The 24444-nt window shown below is 43.9% G+C and overlaps 1 protein-coding gene across 4 annotated transcripts; it reads left to right on the top strand.

The window, feature by feature from the left end:
* The first annotated feature begins 469 nt into the window (after positions 1-469).
* Positions 470-22609, top strand: smarcd3b (SWI/SNF related BAF chromatin remodeling complex subunit D3b). Of its 4 annotated transcripts, none has more exons than XM_079181973.1 (14): positions 470-690; positions 6281-6483; positions 9968-10057; positions 12325-12367; positions 14410-14532; positions 15035-15157; positions 15711-15806; positions 18648-18749; positions 18990-19151; positions 19519-19616; positions 19754-19889; positions 20377-20499; positions 21030-21131; positions 21233-22609. In XM_079181973.1, exons 1-14 carry the CDS (start codon positions 613-615, stop codon positions 21284-21286), a joined length of 1533 nt encoding a protein of 510 aa, XP_079038099.1. In that variant the 5' UTR covers positions 470-612; the 3' UTR covers positions 21287-22609. The 4 variants fall into 4 exon arrangements, with proteins under 4 accessions (XP_079038099.1, XP_079038097.1, XP_079038096.1 ...); XM_079181971.1 differs by having other exon boundaries at positions 18621-18749; XM_079181970.1 differs by having other exon boundaries at positions 15032-15157; positions 18621-18749.
* Positions 22610-24444: the final 1835 nt, after the last annotated feature.

Raw genomic sequence — 24444 nt, 5'->3', positions numbered from 1 at the left:
GTGCAGCGTGGCCCCTTTAAGAGCATAATGTCCAGGACTCAGAGGTCTGTGTGCGCTGACCATGGCCTCTGGGTTGGTCACCAATGTGTGTGTGTGTGTGTGTGTGTGTGTGTGTGTGTGTGTGTGTGTGTGTGTGTGTCTGCAGCAGAGAGGAACTGATTCAAACCTTCCCCAGCCCCCGATTAGGACCAAACGGCAGCCTCGCCGCGTGCCCTTATCTACCAATGGAATGCAACAGCTGTGCGGGGGAGCGGCAGGGTGGGCCGTCTGAAACCCCCCTCACAGACCCCCTCGCAGCCCCCCCATCCACTCCACCTCCAAGCGACGTGCAGGGCTCCTGAAAGGCAGCTCAACTAAAAAGTGAGCTAGACACACACACAGTGAGAGACTCAGGCAGGGCTGCTGCACATTCAAAATAGAGTCAGAGGGAGGGAAGAGAGAGAGAGAGAGAGAGAGAGAGAGTCAGGGACAGGCAGCAGTGCTGTGAAGGAGAGCACAAAGAGAAGGAAAGTGGAGCAGGGGAGGGGAACAGGAGGCTGGGAGAAGGGAGAAGGGAAAGACAAAAGAAGGAGAGAGGAGACGTAAGCAGGGTGAACGGAGGGGACCGAGCAAATGGCCACGGAGGAGACGGCGGGGGGAGCCAGGAAAGCCACCAAGAGCAAACTGTTTGAGTTCCTGGTCCATGGAGTGGTGAGTGGCGCTGTCCGTCATTCCCATGAAGGGAGCTGGCATGCATCTGTGTGTGTGTGTGTGTGTGTGTGTGTGTGTGTGTGTGTGTGTGTGTGCATGAGTCGGCGCAGCAGCAGCGGTCTGTGTGTGAGAGATAGCTGGGTAAAGCTGGCCATGTGAAGGTTATTTCCAGCCCCCCTCCACCACCCTCCACCCTCCTCTGGATCCCAGCCTGTTAGGAGATGGCTTGAGAGAACAAGAAGTGGAGCAGCATGGATGGATGGAGCTGAGTAGGAGAAGGATGGGGAGCAGAGGATTTCTAACACACACACACACACACACACACACACACACATGGATACATGTAGGATGTAGGAATAGAAGCTAAGCAGCAGCAGAGAAGCAGCCAGCTCCCCCTTTGGCTAACAGAGGAGCACACTGCTTCCCAGAGAGTCACAGACAGAAGGGATGATGGGGGAGAGGGGGGGATGATGAGTCCACTCACAACAACACAGTGAGAGTAGCCTTGCAGGCAGCGTGCTGTTGGTTTTGGCGTGGAAGGATTTGAACCTGTGAGGTCACGAGACAGACACACGGACGTAGTAGCGTAGACGGAGCCCCGAATCCTGGAAGTCGTGCCGATACAAATCGGTCCAGCTCATGTGGGAAATGTCAAAGTCAAGCGCTGCTCTCGGGTCAGAGGTTGAGCAACTGTTACCGGAGTTAATGGCAGAACACGGAGGAGTCTTGTTTTTGTGTAATGAGCTGAATGAATGGGGAGGATGTCGGAGTCGGCGACGCTCGAAAAGTTTGTAGCAGACGTGGCTTTGACATTGACTCAAGTGTGTAAATAAAATGGATGATTTACGGCAGTAACAATGTCACAGTGTGCATGCAATCTGTGCGTTAACCTGCCGTTGTTTGACAGATCTTTAACTCAGTGTATAGTCAAATAGAAAATGCGGGAAAAAATACACATTACAACTTCCCAAAGCTCAAGGTGACATCTTCTAATGTTTCGTTTAGTCCGACCCAAAAACCCCAAAACCCCATGATGTTCAGTTTTCTTTGATATGCAACGACAGAAACAGGAGTTGCGGTAGGAATCTACCACAATTTCCCTATTTTCTGACCCAACAATGACTCCACTATGACCTGACTCCTACATCATAAATGCGATGTGGTTTCTTTGAACTTCCCGCTGAACTGCACCTCTGCACGGAGGCCCTGAAACTATGGAATCACCTCCTAATCCTCAAGGAGACGGAGAAGGTCAAAGAAAGACTCTTTGACCGTTCGTCAAACTGAGGTCTGATTGTAGGCGCTTTAATCAGAGCTGATGTTTGGCGTACTGACACCAGGTAGATTTATCCACCGAAACAAGATGAGGTATTGTCTGCTTGACAGGAGCGGTCATTACAGGGGCCATGGAGCTGAAGCCCCGTGTGCAGAGACAGACTTTAGGAAACAATGGAGCAGGTGATTGATGAGCCAGATGAGCGTGTCCTCTCAACAGACCAATTAACCTTGATGAGGTTTCTGGCTGCTCCAAGCCAAATATTTCCCTCTGCTTTTCTTTTTTTCTCTCTCTCTCTCTCTCTCTCTCTCTCTCTCTCTTCCCCTCTTTCTCTCCCCCACCCCATGTTTGAAGATGGAAAACTCTTGTTATAATAGTTGCGGCAGGTTCCCTCCTCGTTGTGTATACTGCAGAAAGGAGAAATATTTATACGACGGGATATAGGGTGGGGGGGGGGGGGGGGGGGAGTCGGCGCAGTTTGCTAGCCTGTGGCGAGGGATGACGTCGTCGTCGTCGTCGTCGTCGTCCCCCCATCCCCTCCATCATGTGTAGATGCATTCACACACACACACACACACACACACACATATATTTAAATACGTGCACACATTGTTGTGGTTACCGAAGGTCGTGGTGTTCCTGCCTCCCAGCAGCAGTGTGTGTGTTGTGGGGGAGAGTGTTTTGAGGACTGATGGGTGGGCTGAAGGCCCGACTGAGGTCTCTTCTTCTTCTTCTTCTTCTTCTTCTTCTTCTTCTTCTTCTTCTTCTTCTTCTTCTTCTTCTTTCTCTCTCATTATGCCCCCCCCAATGCTCTGGCTCCTACGTGTGCACGTGGAGGTCGGCGAGGGCCACGGCGATGAGAAAAAAAGCCTTCCAGCGCTCTGCGTGGGAAACCCCGATAAGCAGAAACATAACACACCGTGGCGTCGTCAACTGTTGAAACTAGCGCGTTTTTTTGGGGGGTTTTTTTGGGACACCTTTGAAACACTGACCGCACCTTTACTCTCAGATCTGGATCATTAAAACTTGCTCAAAGGGTTAGGTCACCCAAATTGCAGAAACGTGGCATAGTTTCTTTTTTTCCCCTCCACCCACAACACAAAGGAAGTGAAAGAAATGTCCTCACAGCACTGAAAAGTGAAATTTGATAAAAGATTCAACAGCTACTTGTCTTTTTGAAACTCAATGTCCCGGTTATTGGGGATAATTCACGGACCTTGCCACGGTCACTGAAATTGCTTCCTACCAAAGAAATAACGAAAACTGTCTAGAATGTGTTCTGTGGACCCAGACTAACAGATGGACGGAGAGGTCACCGTTTCATCACAAATGAACTTCTATTTACCTTTATTGATATACAATATTAGGTCCATAAATACTGGGACATGAGTTAATCTGAAAGTATTATTTAGACAAGAGTCAGAGTAAAAACTAAGATTTCTTCCATAATGAGATATATACATGAGTTACATTGTTAATTTGTTGCATCTAAAACAACGTAATAACACAATAAACTGAATTCCTCCATGAATATCTGATAAAACGAGCATTTCTTTCATTACAAACTTGCTATTTTCCGACACTTCATCGACGATAAGTTTGAGCCCTAAATCTCTGACTCTCGTCCCACTCGAGTAACCTCCGTTTTTTATAGATTTGATTCCAATCAAAGCCTTTGAAAGGGAGCATCCGTGTTACAACCCACAGACTCGTATGTTTAGTTCAGTGTGGGTTAAGTTTGGCCTCCTCAAATCCCTCCAGAGATGCCAGCACACTTCTCAGATATCCATCCACATGGCAGATTCGATTGCTTGGCTGGCTGGCTGGCAGAGCTCCGGGCAGAGTGTTGGAGTCAGTTCAGCAGGTCAGATTATAAAGTACCACATTGTGTGTGTGTGTGTGTGTGTGTGTGTGTGTGTGTGTGTGTGTGTGTGTGGATTTAGGGGAAACTCATCCTACACGTTATCCAGCGTATACGTTTTTTTTTTCCTTCTGTATCTGTTATCTGAAAGGCTCAGATTCTCCAGACAGACGCTTGTAACAGAAGTCTGGCTGCTGAGGGTCTGGCCTGTTTTTCGGGTGTTATTGTCCAGCTTAGGTGGGAGGCAGACAGAAAAAAAGACAGTTTAAAGCTCCACAAGGTGATACCATTGGAGCAGGAGGCCCTCGACCATATGTTGTCGTATCCCCTCCCGTTTTGGAGACCCCTTCTCAGTTGCTTTGACCCCCCCCCCCCCCAACATCCCCTCCCCCTCGCCGACCACACTCCCGAGCCGGAGTGACAGCGACGCCTGCTTATCGCAGGATCTCTGCTCGGTCACCATTTCAAAGGGCACATAATACGTCAGTCTTATCCTCTCGCGTATATGCTGCCACAGTCTGCTCCGAGTTATTAAATCTCCCCGTGAATACACGCATCTAGTTTGATATCTGCCGTTGTTATTGTGCCCTCTCTGCATTTTATTACCTTCTTCTTTGTTTGTTTGTGGACGGTCTAAAGATCAAATCTGATGCGTTTTTGTGCGTGAAGCAATCCACGTTGAGTGGTGACAAACAGTGTGAAATGTGAGCTTATGAAACAACTTGTATCCTTCAGCCGTCCTCTCTCCAACATTTACTCCTTCTGTTACAAAGTGTGGCAGGAGGTTTTTGAAAGGAGGACATTGTTGGTGGTTAAACATTTGGGTCTGTTAAGTCATGGCTCTGCTGAAAATCAAGGTTTAGATGTTTTTATTTAATAATAGAGAGGTGGTAGAAGAAGAAGAATAGACTCTCAGTATCTTTCATGGTTTAAAATGTCTAATGTGACAAACTGTCTGTCCTTTGTAGAATATTTATAGTTTGATACTTACTGAGAAACTGTCAATGATTGTCACATTTGTGGATCAATTTGTGCTCATAATACATTTCAGTGGTGGAGTATTTACTCCAGCAGTGTATTTTAGTACAGTTTTGAGGTACTTGTACTAAAGACTTTATACTTATATTCTTTCATACTTCAGAGGGAAATACTTTTTACTCCACTACATTTATCTGGAAGCTTTCGTCATATACAACCCCTGCAATGATTCTATGAAATATGATTCATTGTTTTAGAGTAAATCCTGCAACCGTCAGGGCCGGATTAACCTGCCAGGCGACCCCGGGGCAAAGGTAAACCACGGGCCCCTAATGAGAGACCCCCCCCCCTCCCTATTTCCCCTGGGTTCCCTAATATAGCTTAGTTATAATTTGATTAAATTCAAAATTATGCAAAAACAGGGAGCATGTAAGCATAATATCAACTAGCTTTATGGCGTAAAGTGTCAGTTAGAGCGTCTTTAGCTTCAGTAATGTGATGAATTTCAATGCTTTTACTCTAAGTAAAGACCAGTTCTTCCCACACACACATACACACACACACAGTAGGTCTGTGCTCTTGTTCAAAGGAGTCAAAGGCCTTCTTTCTATCAGGCGAACCCCAATCTGGTCTGAGACAATAAATTGAGGCAGCTGTTGTGTCATGGGAGTGACAAGCGCAGGTGAGAGTTCCCCAGTTGTTCCCAGGCGTCAAGTCGGGAGTGTGAAGCTGTGGGCTCTGACACTGTGAGCATTGTTTAGGGGGAGTGTGTGTGTGTGTGTATGTGTGTGTGAGAGAAAGAAAAAGAACAAAACTTTAATTTAGTGTATTTTTCGTCCGTCAAACCAGCTCTAGTATCCATTTTTCAGATGTATTTCACATTACTGTCGGATCGGTTTCACTGTCGCTTTTAGGCTCTCAGAAGTTGCCTGAAGTCCATGCAAACAAATCCCTTGTTTGTGGGTCGCACGTCTTTCCCATCTTTACTACACACTTTCTCTCATGTTTGCTGCCCCACATGGAAAAGATTCAAAAACACAGATATCTCGTAAATTGACGTCACAGATTTGCCTAGGTGTGTGTGTGTTCATGTTTACCAACTTAGCTGCTGTTTGCTCGGAGTAATGTTACCAAACGTTACGAAAGTCAGGAGACTCTCCAGTTTCAATAGAACGAGAGCAGACGGCAGGATTTCATTTGAAATGGGAGGAATGAGGTCTGGATCAGGATGCGTCGCTCTTTGTTGCAGCTCCACTTTGTCAGATGAGACGAGTTTGTTTACAAAAAGCTTCTCCTCAGTCAACCACGATCCATCAGAAGGAAATGCGTAAAAAAAATGTGCTATTGATCTCATGTTTTCTTTGTTGTATTTTTAGAAGCACTAATTTATAATTCTAATAAACCGGCGTACGCAGCGGACGATGTTGTCTACATGTATGTGACCCGTCTTCTCTCCTGCTTCCTCCCCCCTCCAGCGTCCTGGCATGCCGTCTGGAGCGAGGATGCCCCACCAGGGAGCTCCCATGGGCCCCCCCGGCCCACCGTACGGCGGGAGCCCGGCGGTGCGGCCCGGCCTGCCCTCCACCGTGATGGAGCCCAGCCGTAAGAGGCCCGCCCCCTCCCAGCAGGTCCAGCAGCAGCAGCAACAGCAGCAGGGCGTCCAGAGCCGGGCCAGAAAGTGAGTCCTGTCGACCCCCTGAAACTCCGACCTAACCGCTGCACGGCTTGTTTGTAGAGCTCCTTTGTTTGTCTGCTTTTGTGTGGAGTGATTGAGATCATGGTTGCTCTTTGAACTTCACCAGTCGTGGGCTTAGTTCTTCAAAAACCCAAACATGGAGATGGTCATGAATCACGTAGTAAGAGCTGGGCATCGAAACCACAATATCTTTCAGCACCAACCAAAATGAGTATGAACCTAAAACTGAACCGATACTAAACGCTGGTATGAAACTTTTTTTAGCAGATTCGTGGTGGGCTTTATTTATTTTCTGATCAAACAATTCCAGATTTACACTCGCAATTTAGCTCATTTTAGACTTTATGTCATTGCAGGCAAATGTGCACACAGCTGCTTGTGCTAAGACGTCATGAAACAGAACGCACTTTAGAAGTTTGTTTATTGATAGAAAAGGGTTTGAGAGAAAAATACCAAGTATTTTAATGGTCCAGAGTCTTAGGTATCATACTGGCACCAGTATCAGAAGATTTCTTATTGGTTATTCTACAATAGCGCTTAAATGATCAGTAGGTTAATTATTATAATTGAGTCATAAAAATGATCTTTAAAGTAACAAGAGTCTGCAGCCTAAATGCTAATGTCAGCATGCTAACATGCTCACAGTGGCGATGCTAACATGCTGATGTTTAGCGGGTTTAACGTGTGCCTGGTTCACCATGTTACTTTAGCGTGTTAGCATGCTAACATTTGGTAATTAGCACCAAACAGAAAGTAAAGCTGAGGCGGACAGGAGTGTCATTAGTTTCACAGATAATAGACAAAATGTGGATGATGGCCCCAGATGAAACATTAAGTTATTACAATTCATCGTGAATCTTTGAACACAAGTTCATGGTAATGTATTTAAAAGCTGTCGAGATATTTCAGTCCGGACTAAAGTAGTGGACCCCAGCGCCACCATGTTATTAGCAAGGCTAATAAAAAAAGCTAAATAGATTTCCTGCTGTTCTCTGTTTCCTATCATCGTAAATTAGCTTTTAGACAAAACCAATGGAAGTTATGATATAAAAATAGATATTTTTATTAAAGGATAGTGGATTAATAAGAGGAGAGGTAATGAAATCGATCATAACTTGCAGCCTCCAGTACAAGACACCCACAGCTAATTCCATACTGGGATCTCCGAGAATCCGAGAAGTGAAACCATGACCTTTGTGTGTCTCTGTTCAGCTTTCATTTCAATTTTAATGTTTGAGTCTCTCCCCCACTGCTCCTTGTTTAGGATGCATCCTTTGCCCTGCTCGCTGCTCTTTGCATCCCCTCCTCACCGTCCCGAACACAACTGTGACTGAATGTCTCTCCTCCGTTCACTCTTTGTGTCTCTTCGTTGTCTGGTTTGCCCCGCGGTCTCATCCATGCTGCTGTCTGCAGGCGTTCAGACTCTACTTCTATCAGTACGATCTATTGTCTGCTGTTTGACAAAGGATCTGATCATCAGTATCCAGACACACACACACACACACACACACACACACACATACACAAATACACACAGTGGATGGATGTCTGGTAGGAGACGAGTGTGTGGCAGGTATGGTCATTAGAAAGGAGATCAATATGCGCACTCTGTCTCTCTCGCTTTCATTCTCTCAGTATCTGCAGTACGATTGATCCACTTACAATTAAGCGGGCTTGTCGAACAGGTCGGGGGGAAATGTTCTCCCGCATCGGGGGCCTCAACCCCCAGAGCGGCCCTGCTGGCTGCGGAGGGTCTGATCGATGGGCCAGGGTGACCCGTCCAGGTGTCTCTGTAGAGAGAAGTGCGCGTGTCCTCTGGCAAACAAAGTTGATGTTCCGGCTCTCCAACTCGCTATAACTCCGTCCAGCTCAGACCCCACGACGCTGCCAGCTGGGGGGCCGGACCACCTGTGTTTGTCATTGAGACCTCGTGGCCCCAGCGACTTTCGCTCTGCAGAACAAACGCTGTCCTGCGCGGGGCTGCTGCTATAAATAGGCTTTAATTCCAGGTTTGCTTTGCATAAAGTGCTGTGAATACTCAACCTTGTGTCAGAGGAATTACGTTTATGTGCTACTAATTTGATTCCCCAAAATACCGAAACACTTTGTGTGCCCAGGACTGTGACGCCAGTGTGCTTAAGCGACTATGCAGTGACGTAAAAGTGTAGATTGCAATGTAGAGGTTTTTATTTCTGTGGTGTGTCTCGTAGCAGGAAGTACTCAGGACAGATGGTCTTAAAGAGCGTGTTAAAGCAAAGACATCTGTGCGTCCTGGGCAAAACCTTTTCATTGCATTTTATATTACTCATTTGGAAAGTTGATGCCATGTGGAGTAAAATCTGCATGTGCCTTTTTAGTAGCTTTTTTTCTCATCATATTTTTGTACAACTTAAATTGTGGATTGTTTTTATGCAAATCAGTTGCTTATTATTGTAGTTGTTGTGTTTCATCATGGAGCGTCTTTGTATCACGAAGGCGGACGGTAAAAAACATCTGCAGTTGCATGAAAATGAGTTAAAAACTGTGGACTTCTTCCACAAAACTCGACTTGTTTCAGTTTCCTCGTCTGGATGAGAAGGTTCATTGCAACGAGTGTAACCAAACCCAGCGGTGATGTCAAAGTGCACTGACTCACGAGAAACGTAGCTACCGGAGTGATTTTTAGCTGGTGTTAAGTTACTCTGGAACGATCTGCTCTTTTGTTTTTGAGAAACCCAGTTTCACCCATTTCCTCCATTAGGTCGGTTCACATGTTGGGGACTTTTCAAAATCTTGTATTTCCAGATTTTGAACTTCTGAACCTTGGTTTTTATTGTAAAACCGTTCCTAGCTGCTCAAGACGTTTGATATAGGACTCTTAGGGTTGCTAAGGAACTTGGCTGGTTTCACTCGATAATGAAACGGGTTTCTTGTTGCTCGGCCAGATATTTTAAGGTGCTTCGAAATGAGCGAAAAAGCTGTGAGCAGCATGCACGTTGTCGTCATCCCGCTCATCACTTCGTCTATGCAACATCCATATTTGCCATCCAGAGCCGAACAATAGAGCTGAACCGCCTGTTTTGCTCCTCTTTCCTGTGACACACACACGTTCCCAGTGTGTCCGTCTGTCTGTCTGTGTGTTGTCTGTCTGCGTGTGTGAAGCATGATTGTTTTGGTTCACAGAGAGACTTTGTTGAATGAGCGTGTCCCTCAGATGAGCGGGACGCCTCCCAGCACCTCCTCTGCTGCACTCTGTGCGTGCATGGACGCAGACACACGCCCATCCCAGTGCCTGCCCTTGTCTGAGTTTTTGAAGAGTTTGCACCCACTAACAGACCCTTAACACACATCCAACACATACAGACACTCAAACAGCCAGAACCACCAGGTGTGTGTGTCTCCCCCCTCCCTCCTCTGACATCGTACTTGAGTGTGTGTCTCGCCACAACTCTAATCGGACAACCTTCGAATCCTCACCAATCCTTAGGAAGCCAGTCGGATTCCCCGGAGCCAATGAGATCCCGGCGAGGCAGATGGACATGAGAGAGCCCCAATCAGATCCCACGCTCGGATCAAAGTAGGAGCTTGTTCTGCTGCATGTCCATTTTCTTAACGTTTTGATGACTCCTAGCCTTTCGCCCGAGCCCAGCACTCCCTGAATGAGTTCCTTTGGCCAACCATACGGTTCAGGCCGGGAAGTTGAGTCCCTAAAATGTAGTGGTGCATGCTTTGGACTGGAGCATGGCATGATGGGAACCGTTTGTTTCAGCCAGAACAGGAACGTAAAGTAGAATCCAATCTAAAAAAACCTTTTTTATAAATAGTTTAAAGTGGCGGATTGTTGTGATGCAGATGTGTGTTTTCCTTTGCAATGCATCCCCGGATCTTTGGATCGTCCTTGCAGCAGGCTTGTTTCAGTATTTGGCATGCTGATGTAACACACTGCCGCACAGACCGGTGCAGTGCTCTGTGATCGAAAATTCCTCTACACTGCAAAAAAAAATCCCCTTCTACAAACAAGAACAAATATTATTATTATTATCTAAAGGAAATGTCTACCAACAGCTAGGGTTGGGCGATATGATGATAGATACCATATAAACCAAGATGTCTCTGTATTATTTATAACGTTGTATCTCTCCCTGCTGCCGCTCTATTAGGTCATTGTCGTAAACAAACATGCACCTTCATTTTTCTGGTACTTTGGATTAAACAAAAGCAGACATTTCCATTTGTTTTAACTTTAATAACACTATCTATTGATAATGCGACATAAAATGACCAATTCTGATGATATCCATATCGCCCACACCTAGTATCAAACCATAAAAACCAGACCACTGCGAAAGAACATCGAAACTAAATCGCATTTGTTGCAGAGAGCGAGATGAGGAGATGCACTTTTGTGCCTGTATGCTAAATATGCAGCCAGTTAGCCTAGCTTAGCGCAAAGACTGGAAACAGGTGCAAACAGCTAGCCAGGCTCTGTTTGAAGGCAACTCTAAAGATCACTGATTAACGTGTTGTATCTTGTTTGAAATCTGTACAAAAAATGATGAGTTGCGTTATTTTTACACATCGGTTTTTGTACGGTCTAAACAAAGACGATCCATCCATCCATCGTCTGATAGATGATCCCTCCAGCTCTACCCCAGGTCCTCTTACTAGTTGGCTGTGCTCTAAAGGGAGGCCGTCCAGGAGGCATCCTGATCAGATGATTGGCCCCTTTCGATGCGATAGAGTAACAGCTCTCCTCCGAGCTCCTCTGGATATCTGAGCTCCTCATGACACCCTACGGAGGAAGCTCATTTCCAGCCGCTTGTATCCGCAAACTCTACCTTTGGTCATGAGCTTTGAGAAAGGATAACGATGGACTGGTAAATCAAGAGCTTTTCTTCATGCTCAGCTAAGCTAGCCACCTGCTGGCTCTTATATTTAGTGGACAGATACGAGAGTGGTATCAATCTCCTCATCTTACTATAAGACGTGATATAGGCAGTGACACTTGGCAAAGTCACAATAAAAGTGCCTGAAAGTAGACTGTACTTTAGTAATATCCTAAAACGCTACTACAGAGAAGAACCTGACGTCTTTGAAATAAACACAAATCAACCTAAAATAAATTATTCCGACTCTTTTTAAATTGCTCTTTTTGCAGTGTGGTGCCATCCAGGTGTTTTATAGGCAGTGTCCTTCTGCAGGCGCCAACATCAGAACACTTGCATGAATTTACAAGGGTGCTCCACGTATCACAGGTGTCCACAGATCGAACATTTAAGGGCATTTTGAATAGCTGAAGGAAGCTGAAAGTGTTATTTTTGTAATCGGTGTCACCGAGTAAGAAAGTTCTGACAAAGGCACAACGTTGGCACAGATTGTCTCATTGTTCTTAGTCCCTCCGTGGTAAGTATGAGATGATAATATAAAGAAAAACATGATTTAAAATGTTCTCACACAGCTGAAACATTCATGAATGAAAACGTCTACCTGCACACACATGCATTCTCCTCCATGAAAATCATTCCTAAAAGCTCTCGAACACATCCCGTCACCATCCGAGAATCTGCAGAGTGTGTGTGTGTGTGTGTGTGCAGTGAATACATGTCAGGCAAGAGGTGCGTGATGTGACACTTCCTTGGCTGTTAGAGGATCTCATTCTCCAGGTGGACCGCTGCATTTCAGATACCACACACACACACACACACACACACACACAGCTGGGATGCTGGGGTGCTGGATATGGCCCAGCATTTTAGCAGATGGCCTGGGCGCTACGCTATCAGTCACCATAGTAACATGCTCTCTTTTCCCTCTTTCCCTCTGTCTTTCTCTCCCTCTCTCTAGTGCTAAGAGAAGGAAAATGGCAGACAAGATTCTTCCGCAAAGGGTGAGGCTGCATCTTTTTTACCTTTGTTGCTGTGTTAATGTCTGTGTGTGTGTGTGTGTGTGTGTGTGTTATTATCTTTTGTGTGAAGAAAAGGGAAAAAGATAAATCATGGTCGTTTTTTGGATGTCAGGGGTTCTTGGAAGGTGCAGAGGGCCAGATGATTATGCGTTATGTCCAAATGAGGAGAGAGCGGATGAGGGCAGCGATCAGGAGGTTTTAGTTTTTTTAGGGGGTTCATTCCGTTGTTTGGATGGTGGCTCGTTGATTTAAATTGGAGCAGTCAGCGGGATATGGCAAAGAGAACCACAAGTAGAACCGAAAGAGAATTGCCACAGGTGAGTCTTAGCCGACAGAGGTTGTGATTTTCATCCCGCGGTCTCAGTTTTTCGGGCCCCGTGCCACGCCATCACCTCACCACGTCCCGGCCAGCACACAGAGGGCTCTCACACTGAAACTATGGCGGTCTGGAGCCCGTGAGCGTCTTGGCTCAGGTCTTATCCCCCAAACATAACCCAGACAGAGAGATAGCAGTAGGCATGGCCGGGGCGCCGCCACTCCACAATAATGAGTCAGGGACAGGGAATGTCTGCCACACTCCTCCGTCTGCTCGGCACCTCGGCCCGGTGAAAGACAGTGAGATGGAGATAAAGAAGGAATGGGAGGGAACAATGGAGGCAGCCATTTAGAGAGAAACATGAAAGAGAGAAGGAGAGGGAGGGAAGAGAAGGAGAGTGTGTGTGTGTGTGTGTGTGTGCGCAGTTTGGTAAGTAAGCAGCAGCAGCCCTTGATGCTTCGAGGACTTTCATCGGTATGGTAATGTCTGAGTCCCGGCTGGTTGGCTGCACACTCTGCATCTCATTTTTTATCCCCCAGTGTCCCCAGGACGGTGTGGACCACCGTATGAACGGCAGGCTGGGCAGCAGTTTTTGGAGGAAAATAAGTCTTATATATAGAGCAAATATTGCACACAGTTGATTATTCTCCATATACTGTAATACTTTGAATATTAGTAATCTGATGAGCTCTATTTGGGATGACAAGGTATTAAGTCCTTAGTCTTCTCAAGCCTGTTTGGTGTCACAGGTGTGTGCAAGGTTTTTGCATGCAACGGCATACAACATAAGTCCCTGGCTGAAGGCAAATCAGGGCCGTTACAGCTCATGGTCCGCATCTTAAACCTCCACTAACCTAGCGGTGGCTCAGTCAGCAAAAACTCATTCTGTGCAGCCAAGCTTTGTTCAAACCCTCCGAACTTTATTTCAAATCTAGTGGAGAGCCTAAACATCCAAAAAGAAAATATATTGGTCTGAATTTCTGGGAAATGGGTATAAAATGATGCAAACGGAGCTAGCCGGGCTCCGTTTGCAGGTAAAGCATACTCTGCTTCATGATCTGTTATACTCTAAATGAAACAATCATTTACTTAATGAACATGCTGTGCTGAAGAGGACTTGACACTAGCGATTGAGACCATAACCTCATGTTTACAATGTTTACTGAGGGAATAAATCAAGTGAGAATTAGGGTCATTTTCTCATAGACTTCTATAGGATCTGACGACTTTATGCAACCAGGAGTCGCCCCCTGCTGGCTATAAGAAAGAATGCAGAGGTTGCCTCCAGGATTAACAAACATAAATAACGTTTAATCCATTCGTGAGCTTTAGAGGTGCTGGTCGGCGGATTTTGTTTCTTTTACATTGGCTACCATTGGCTTCATGTTGACCGTACAGAGAGTGGTGTCGATCTCCTCATCTTAGGATAACTCTCGGCAAGAAAGCGAATAAGAATTCTCACAAAGCGTTGAACTCATGCTTTCCTGTTATTCTGTATAAATGACGCCATTCCTTGAAACGATATGTTATGGGGCTAAATGTCCTTGAAACAAGTCCTTGGACCCCCTGCAGCACAAAGACAGGGCAGACAGCTAATCTGTTTAAGCCTTTTAGTGATATTCAGATAGTGTATGTGAAGAAAGTCTCCTTAATCTGATGTGTGTGAGATCTAAAGATTTTAACGTCAGACCGTCTCCCCTCTGAGTAGATCCGTGAGCTGGTCCCAGAGTCTCAGGCCTACATGGATCTGCTGGCGTTCGAGCGCAAACTGGACCAGACCATCATGCGCAAACGTGTGGACATCCAGGAAGCACTGAAGAGACCAATGAAGGTAAGGGGAAAAATCAGGAGCCAGGGAGACCTGCTGTCCTTCAAGTGTCCGTCTAAAACGCCATTTCTGGTATTGAAAGGTCGCCAAATAGTTAATAACTTTATTTTTCACCTCATCTTTGAAGACAAAAAACATCCTTTTTCCACACCAAAGAGTTGTATTTCGTCATTTATTTATTTTTCAATTCATTTATTTATTCCGAACTTAATTGGTGTGCATTAGTCTCTTCATCTTCTCTCCTTTTTTGTCTTGTTTTCATCTTTTCAATCATTTGTAAAGCACCTTGAATTGCATTTGATTTCTTTTGAAAGGTGCCATATTAATAAAACTCGATTGAATGATTGATTCGATTTCTCTTGTTGTATCGCAACACATCTTTAATCTGCCGTTACGTCGAGCTAATCGGATCCAGATGGGCCACCTGCACCGTGACAGTTCAACTGAAGACTTGACGAAATGTCCGTTTAATTTGTGGTGTTGTTATGTGCCCTTGTGTCAGCAGCAGAAGCGTAAACTGAGGCTCTACATATCCAACACCTTCAACCCGGCCAGACCCGACGCTGATGACTCAGATGGCAGCATTGCATCGTGGGAACTGCGAGTAGAGGGGAAGCTGATAGATGACGTGAGTTTTGTTCTTCTAAAATATACAGTGTCTATTTTATTTATTGTTTCATAGCTATGATATTTAAAAATTGAAATAACTGAGATCATAATCTCCCCATTTAGCATGAAAGTGTGCTGCTCTGGGTTGTTTTTGGCCGGCAGTCAGTAATGATGTGCTCAAACGACTGAAAAGTGTCGTCTGGCTCGGAATATAAAAATGAATGACTGCTGTTGTGAAGAGTGTTTAGAGAGACTGTGGATGCAGCTTGAAAAGCAGAAGGATTTTTTAGCTTCCCTTGAAAAAGCTCTGATGTTCTTAGCAGGCCAAGCAGCAAAAGGACGTCATCTCACAGCGGTAGGAAGCATTTAGGTTTCTCAAACCTCAAATATTTCTGGAGGAAGTGGGCCCTGAGAATAGTGTCTAGTGTCTCGCTTTCCTCGCTGATCTCACTCAGCCCTCTTGTGGTTTTTTTTTGATGACTGCTACGAGTGAACACACGGCGGCTAATGTTTGCATTTGTGTGTCTGATTCAGACATTCGTTAACCACAACCCTCTCTGTCCGTTTCACAGCCGGGGAAGCAGAAGAAGAAGTTCTCTTCGTTTTTTAAGAGCCTGGTGATCGAGCTGGACAAAGACCTCTACGGTCCTGACAACCACCTGGTTGAGGTTAGTTCAAACATGGCCGCTGCATCCTGACCACAGAGGAAGAGGCTCGTTTTAGAGCGACCTTTTACCTGCTCTGACAAAATGACTGCAGACTTTTGAGTGTTCACGATGACGATCATCGGTCTTTGAAATGAATGGATGTCAGCTTCAAATGTCGTCAGTAGAGGTAGCACTACAAGGCTCTCTCTTTGTATTTGGATTCTTCTCGCTCTTTATTTTTGTTCCGTTCTTTTCATTCAAACATCAACTTGTTCGGCTCAACCAGGAAAGGATTACTTTTATCATTCAAATGACGGAATGTTCACAATGAAACATTCTCAAACCTTTTCATGCATTTTGAACTCTTTTCTACTCATTCATACTCTCAGAAAAGTATGCTACACGTCTTTCATACATTCTGGGTATTATTTAACTTTTAAATTCCTTTAAAACTTTACTTGAAGCTTAGTAAGAAATCCGATTTTTTTATTGTTTGGATTGTTCAGAGTTAAAGTGAGTGACATCAACGTTAGAGTGGAGAGCAGCTTTAATATCTTCCTTAAAAAAGTTACTCTCATTCCCACAATTTTCACATGTCATACATACTTTTAGCTTGAAACCGTAGAAAGCTGTGTGCTCTTTTATACAATGTAGCTATGGAAGCAAACAGACTGACACATTTGGCTTTGTGAGCCTGAAAGGGACAGGAGGTGCCCGGTAACTGCCACATTGACTCCACATTGACTCATTGAACCAGCTCACGTTCTCACGTTTTTTCCCATTACAAACACGCGTTCAGAAGAGTCCTTTCTCTCTGATACTGTAATATTTGGGTGATTGGACTCGATGTTTTTCGACTGGGAAGAAGGAGTTGGAGAGGTGGACCTCCAAAATGAAGCTACAGCCAGAAAACTGTCGATCATCGTAAAAAGGCGAAAGGAATTTTTATACTTTGCCTTTTTTATTTTGATCAAACAAACAAAATATAACATGCTAATCAGTGAGCTTTACAGCTGCTGGTAGGTGGAGTGATATCACAGGTGAAGCTAACTACATTAACGATGGCTCATTTTCATTACACAGCTGTAGTTTTTAATACGCTGCCTGATTAGACCTTCTCTTGAAGCGCATGTTTTTATCATCTAATTGGCTTATTTTTCAGTGTTAGTTTTATCTCTTCAACATTCTGGACTCTGGACACATTGCTTGTCACCTCATAGTTGAAAGCTGAAATTTGAGATTTCACATCCACTAGTATTATGGCTTTTGTATATCCAAATTCGGTGAATCAGACTCTGTTCAGCCATGCCGTCAGGGTCGGTGACAGTTTTTCACTGAAAATTGTTATTTTGTGATGTCTGGTTAAGTCTCCAGCTACAATCACCTCAACTAACCTGCTCCTTCTTTTACCAATCTCTTTGAATTCATACAAAATCAAACAGACAGAGAGAGTGGACTGCCCTCTCTCTTCTTTTTAATAATTTGATTCTCTACAAGAACAGAAAGGACCGACTCCCCCCCTCCCCCCTCCCCCCCCAACTGTGCAAGGTTGTTTTTTTTACATGCAGGTGTTAGAGCTGCAGAAAACAAGTGCTTCCTAATTAAAAACAATCATTAGCTGCCCTTCACGTTGTATCCTCACTAAATGTATTAAAAAAAGAAAAGCTTTAGAAATTTCAAAAGCGAAAAATGATGACTTCTCAAGGTTCCTCCTTTTAAGAGGGTATTTTGGCAACGCACTCAGGTGCATCGCTTTGAATGATTTTCCATCAAAAGAATTTTCTCTCTACCTTGAGGTAAAATCCATACAGTAATCTGTTCTGAATCAGCCATTGGTTGGAGGAAAACATTACTCTGTATTGCATGCCAAGTTGCTGCAATCCACTGTACTGAAGACGGAGCTTAAAGTGCTTTACCTTTCAGTTTCTAGATAAATGTTGAAAAGCATTTCTTCTGCGGTTAGATGCAGAGGAGGTTCCGATATACGTAAAAACAAAGACTAAAACACAGAATCATTTGGAAATAGTTAGTTTAATTTAGTTTTTCTGTTGTTTCACTTCAATTCTGCGCTGACGGTGTGATCCTGGGTGTGATAACGTTCAGCTTCACAGCCACATGGTTGACCTCTTGCTATCTTGGTGCATGGCTAGTTTGCAGATATTTAACCTCTCGCCAAACCACAGGCTCTGTGCCGTAGGTCAAGATCAAAGCAGCTAGATACAGGTGCACTCAATGACTTCTTTTGTACATTTGTTCATTGGGCCAAATCTCCTGCAGCTTCATTAAAGCCCCTGAAAACGTTCACATCTTGAAGTAATTCTCTGTAACATTAAATAAAAATCAACAATTAAAGATAAAGTTCAGGAAGTATTATTTTTTAAGAGTTCTACACTCGATAAGGCTAACGCTAAAGCTCACAATGACAATGCTAACACGCTGATGTTTAGCATGTTCACCATCTTATGGGGTTAGCATGCTAACGTTTGCTAATGAGCGCTAAACACAAAGTACAGTTTTTGTAGGTATTTGGTCATAAAGCAAAGTGTTGAACAAATTAAAATGAGCATGGTTATGTTGTATAAGTATATGCTTGTAAACATTGCCCATGTACAGTAAATACAGCGTGCAGGATTTGTATTGGACTATGATGGATGATATGCACATGCTAAAGCACAGTGTGTGTTTTAACTGCAAATTATCATTCATAATTTGTAGGTATGTGTCTGTTTGTTTCACACGTTCAAAAGAAGCGTGAAACCAACAGGAAATGAAGTGTGATACTATATAAAAAAGACAATTCAGTCTGAATAAACCACCTCAGTTTGGGGTGTGTAGTCACTCTGTGGCGGTTTGCTCTTTCAGTGGCACCGCACGCCCACCACTCAGGAGACGGACGGCTTCCAGGTGAAGAGGCCGGGCGACGTGAGCGTGCGCTGCACTCTGCTGCTGATGCTGGACTACCAGGTGAGGGCGCCGCACAGTTAATACATCAGACCGTTGTGGTGACAACCCGCAGGCCTCGCGTCGCTGATAAACCACCACAAACATTGCAGAGTGCATTAAAGACTCCATTTTGAACCTGACATCCGTCTCCAAGCCCGGGGGGAAAATACGATAAGGACGCCAGATGCGATGATGTAAACGCTCCGAGGTGGGCGGTCGTACAAAAAATAGTGTTGTAATGCGATTATGTCGTCTCCGCAGCCTCCCCAGTTTAAGCTGGACCCTCGCTTGGCTCGCCTGCTTGGCATTCACACCCAGACTCGCTCCTGCATCATCCAGGCCCTCTGGCAGTACGTCAAGACCAACAAGCTGCAGGACTCCCATGACAAGGAGTACATCAACTGTGACAAGTACTTCCAACAGGTACGGGACTCTGTGTGTGTGTGCTATAAATCACGCTGTTGTTGCATACATATTAATATCCGTGTTGCTGAAAATCTGATATACCTGGGACAATGTGAGTAAAAACATCTATCTTTCAATACTGACCTCTGTAATGTCCAAATTATACACGATACAAACTCCATTTAAACAAATTAGTCTTCTACAATACAAGTAAAATCAGCCTTTGAGCTCTTTTATTCTTCAACTCTTAGGGAAAACTCTGTGTCTACATGCCTCCACATTTGTTTTAGCGAAATAAATTAGCCGTACTTATTAATACGCCCCATGATAAATGTGTTTTGGCACTGTGTGTATATTATTAACAGATTCTTTCCCTCCTCTGCAGATCTTTGACTGCCCTCGGCTGAAGTTCTCTGAGATCCCTCAGCGCCTCACCAACCTCCTGCTACCCCCCGACCCCATCGTCATCAACCACGTCATCAGGTAGATTTCCAGATGTATCTCATTAGGGAACATGGATTCAGCATCTTTGCAGGCATCATGACATGCTTTTAAAGATTTGTTGAAATATTTCTCTCAATTATTATCTCCTGTACAAATGAACGTTTGCTCTCCGCCAGCGTGGATCCCAACGACCAGAAGAAGACGGCCTGCTACGACATCGACGTGGAGGTGGAGGATCCCCTGAAGGGCCAGATGAGCAGCTTCCTCCTCTCCACCGCCAACCAGCAGGAGATCGCCTCACTGGACAACAAGGTGATATCACCAGCATCACAGAAGGAAAGCTTTGGATTGATTCACCTTTCATGTTGTACATTGTAAATGTAAAAAAAGAAAAAGTGAGCTTCCTCATGGGAACAACTCATTTTACTGCATTTATTTTGAACAGGAGCTGTTGTTTTATGGTAGTTTGCTTGCACAGGATGATAGTAGATCAATGTTTCATTTTGTAGAACTGAACTGTTGATGTGAGCCGGTTTGGAGAATCTGTGTTCAGCAGTTTATTTACTTTTCTTCTGTTGCCCCTGATGTTTATATCTATAAACATTGTTATGTACTGAGTAAATATGCTTCCTATTTTTAAATGTTTGGAGATTTGTTTCTGAGACATAACACAGAATCAGTTTTACTAGATTCAGTATAATTTTTGATATTTTTATTATGAGGATACAGAGTTTATTTAGTTAAATGCTAAATAAATAAAGAACATTTTCTTGATGTACTGTAACTGTTTCTCTTTCAGATCCATGAGACCATCGAGTCCATCAACCAGCTGAAGATCCAGAGGGACTTCATGCTCAGTTTCTCCAGAGATCCCAAGGGCTACATCCAGGACTGGCTCAAATCCCAGAGCCGAGATCTTAAGGTTTGATATTTACACACACACACACACACACACACACACACACGCACACACACGCACACACTCTCATGCCTTTTCTTTTGTAATCTAAAGTTCCATTGAAACAACTCGCTGCCTTTATTTGGACATATGTTCGGTGGGGGAGGGGGTAATAAAATGCAGGAAGTCACTTTGAATATCAAAACATACAAATAATGTTCTCAGTTTATGAAATATGATGCATTATAGATTCAATATATATTAATTGTAGATTAAACCATTCAATTGTATATAAATTGGTAAAAACATTATATGAATTTTCACCAGCTACAACTAAAAACTACGACTAAATAATACACAATAATATAATGTCACACTGACGCGTCATTACGTCGCCTAATGAGAACTTTAACTTGTGCTACTTTGAATATTTCTGTTTTTGACCTGCAGTGGACTAACTGTGGCGTCGCGCCGTTTACTTTCTGTCACATATAATATTAATGTTGGTTATTATTTGGCCCTGTCATTAATGGTTTCCTTCTCACTGGCTGCAGTTAATGACAGACGTGGTCGGGAACCCTGAAGAGGAGAGGAGGGCGGCGTTTTACCACGAGCCCTGGTCCCAGGAGGCCGTCAGCCGCTATTTCTACTGCAAGGTGAGGAAACGTCTTTTACACGCACTTTCACAACAACTTCCCAGCTCGGCCTCCAGATGCTCAGGCGACGCATTTCTCCTTTCCCCTCTTTTCCTCTGCAGATCCAGCAGAGGAGACAGGAGCTGGAGCAGGCCTTGGCTGTCCGCAACACCTAAATCCTGGCCCTCCTGAATCCCTGCGTGAGTGTGTGTATGCGTGTGAGGCCATCGCTGTAGCCTTGTGCCTCTAAAAATGGCGGCGACCTAAAAAAAAAGAAAAGAAAAGAAAATGCAAAAATGTGAAGTTAGAGGAAGAGTTTTTTTCTCGCGGCTGCAGCGATGTTCACGAATGGAAGCCCAGATCTCGATGCACACGTGCGTCCGCTGCACATTTGTCCCGTTTCGTGCAGGACCGTCAGGACCGTCATCATTAACCGCATGTGTTCAGCTGCACCCTTCCGAGGTCAAGACCCTCGGAGACCTCCTCTTCACCGGTACTCTCTGCTTATTTTTGTTGTAAATACGTCACACACACGTCAAGACGAACTCTGAACCGGCTGCTCACACACCGCGGTGGTTTTTTGGGGGGATTCTCATCTCGAAAAAGAGTTTCCTTCTGGATGAGTCTTCACATTTCATGTTTTCTAACTCTGAAACTGATTTATTGTTTGATTGTAAGTGTGACTGTGTGTGTGTTTTTTTTAGTTTGTTCTCATTAGGAGAGTGTTTTTTTTAAATATTGATTAACTACACCAGCAAAGGCGAGATTACGGTGTGACACAGGAATCAATTCTATCTATAACCCCCGAGGTGTGGATGTCATTCATTTTCAGGTTTGAGTGAATCAGTTCAAACCTCCAGTGTGTCTCATCCTAGAGTTATTCGCCAGTAAACAGTGTTAGACGAGTTAACTGAAGTGTTACCACATGATTATCACGACAAGAATAGTGTTTTAATGAAGGAGAAAATAAGTATTGATCATCATAATAATAGCTTTTTCTTCCCTTAATCATAGCAACAATGACAAATATGCCTAGATACATGTTGGGACCGATGTGTTTCGTCAAAGTCGCTCACTGCCTCTTCCTTGTGTCGTGTTAGTCGCGTGTTTATGTCCTGAAGGTGTTACCAAAGGTTGCAACAAGAAGAAGAGAACATGATCACTGAAATAGAAGTGGGCAAAAAACACAGCACCTGGGGTTTTTTACCGCAAATTGCAAAAAACATTTCCCTTGTAAGGTGGTCGTAAAAAATCTGAACAATCTGGGTTGTCTCAGAGCGGATTCAGTCCCAAATGTTTGCCTTTTGTAGCCAATTAGGCCTCAGGTTTTTATAAACAAACTCTAAAACTGTTATTGCAATGAACACTAAACCCCAGGTCTGGAGGATTTTGTCCATTCCTACACTTTTTTTTACGTTACATGAAGAAGAAAACGATTCTAGAGATGTGAATGTACATATGTTTTTTTTCCCTTAAGAGGGCCAACTGTACAGTATATGACAGACTATTTGTGTGTTTGTTTTTATTGGGGGGGGGGTTTGGGGAGGGGGGGCTGAGTGAGAGCTCCATGAGTTTTGAATTAGTAGGGCAGGAATGTTAGTGTTCCTCTGTGTACTATCTTGGGTTGGGGTGATTTATTTTAGGTCTCTCCCGTTACTATCGTGGGAGCTAGAAGCTGCAACAAAGAAAGACTCTCAGTAGCTGTAACACATGGTATAATCTGCACCGATCTCCTTTTTACACTTTTATTTTATTTTTTTTAAATGACACTTGACTTGTATGTATATGTTGTAATGTCAGATGGAGGGATTTTTTTTTTTTTTTTTTGTCGTCTTCTCCGCAGTCAGTTTTTCTTTAGCCGGAACCTGTTCTGGGTTTCTTTGCACTGTGCTGTAATCCTCTTGTCGGGACTCTCCTCTCGTCCCGGGGTGAGACCCTCTTTATGATCCCAGCGTACACAACAAGTGATCGGATGATTTCACGATGACCTATGCATGCTCCATGGACATTAAATCAATACATCTGACGAGATAGTGTGTGTGTGTAAATATAAAAAAAAAAAAAAAGCTGGCATATAAGCAGTCTGTGTGACGAGCAAAAGACTTTTGTTGAGATGCCTTCTGGAAACTTTTTTGCCAAAAATGATATGTCCTACCAGCAACTAACTGTAGGTGTGATTTTTCTTCTGAACTGTGTTTTTGTTACTAGGACTAAGTTATAATAACTGCACTCATTAGAGGAGGAAAGCGTAGTCATTGGTAGTCTCTTAGTCCTGATTCACCTTCTTGTCGTTCAGTCACTGATTCACTTGCACCCTCTTGTGGAGGAAACTCGAAGCTGCAACTCCTGTGTGACCTCAGCTTTGAGCACCACAGCATCCGAAATATCTTGACAGAAATGTTAACACGACTACTGTGTCTCCTGTCACCGAGCCCTGACATACTGTCGACATGTCTTTCGTCTCCCACTCCCTGCATGTGTTTGTGAAGAGTGGGAACCGCTCTTTCTCTCTGTTTACACTGTTGTCCGAGCGTCACCGACAGGGAGGTAATAGTATACTTAACACTGTACATCTGTTAACGAGCAAACTTGTTTGGTGATTCTACAAAAAGAAAAAGAAAAAAAGAAGACAAAAAAAAGGGAAAACAGCTGTGACATTGTGAGACAGCCTGGATGTAAATAAAGAAGCGCTTGCCAAAGTTTGTAAATGCCATATCTAAAGTGTCTTTATTTCACCGTGTTGATGTGCACATAATAGAAACAGATTTCTTCTGGTGCTTTGCTGCAAACATGTACACATGAATGTGTTAAGCTAATCCTCTTCAAGCTGCATTACTTCTAAATGTTTTACAAGGTGGAAATATACTTAAAGCGACAAACTGGAGGACTGATCCTTAAAACATAATGAAATGAAGGCTTGAATTTTGGTTTGTATCTAGTTTAGTCACGGTAAAATGTCCTTTTTATTATGATGTGATGATTCAGCATTTTGTAGAACTAATAGCCAAGAATCAATGATACATATACCTACACAGTGAATGTCACTGGGATTAAGGAAAGATATTAAGTAGTTGAAGAGCCTCTTGTTTCCACATCTAAAGGTCTTAAAACACTAAATGAAGTTATGAGACAAAACTAAAAAAGGGGGCAAAATTCTCATTTAATTTATACGTATTATGACTTCTTAAATAACAGCTATTTTTACATACATATAATGATATACTTTAAGTCAAAGCACAGATTAACATATTTTGAGTTTCTATAAGTAAAATGTTAAATCTAGCAATCTCTTAACGTTCATATATTCAGTGTACTGTTGATAGTATATCGATGT

This window comes from Pholis gunnellus (assembly GCF_910591455.1).
Source record: "Pholis gunnellus genome assembly, chromosome: 20".
Taxonomy (NCBI): domain Eukaryota; kingdom Metazoa; phylum Chordata; class Actinopteri; order Perciformes; family Pholidae; genus Pholis; species Pholis gunnellus.
The sequence above is the reverse complement of the archived record's forward strand: the minus strand, read 5'-3'. Positions and strand labels throughout refer to the sequence as shown.

Coding starts and splice junctions, on each gene's coding strand:
- smarcd3b (XM_079181970.1), top strand. CDS start 613: ATGGCCACGGAGGAGACGGCGGGGGGAGCCAGGAAAGCCACCAAGAGC. Junction 14,533..15,031: donor CACTGAAGAGACCAATGAAG/GTAAGGGGAAAA, acceptor CCCTTGTGTCAG/CAGCAGAAGCGTAAACTGAG. Junction 19,152..19,518: donor GTGACAAGTACTTCCAACAG/GTACGGGACTCT, acceptor CCTCCTCTGCAG/ATCTTTGACTGCCCTCGGCT.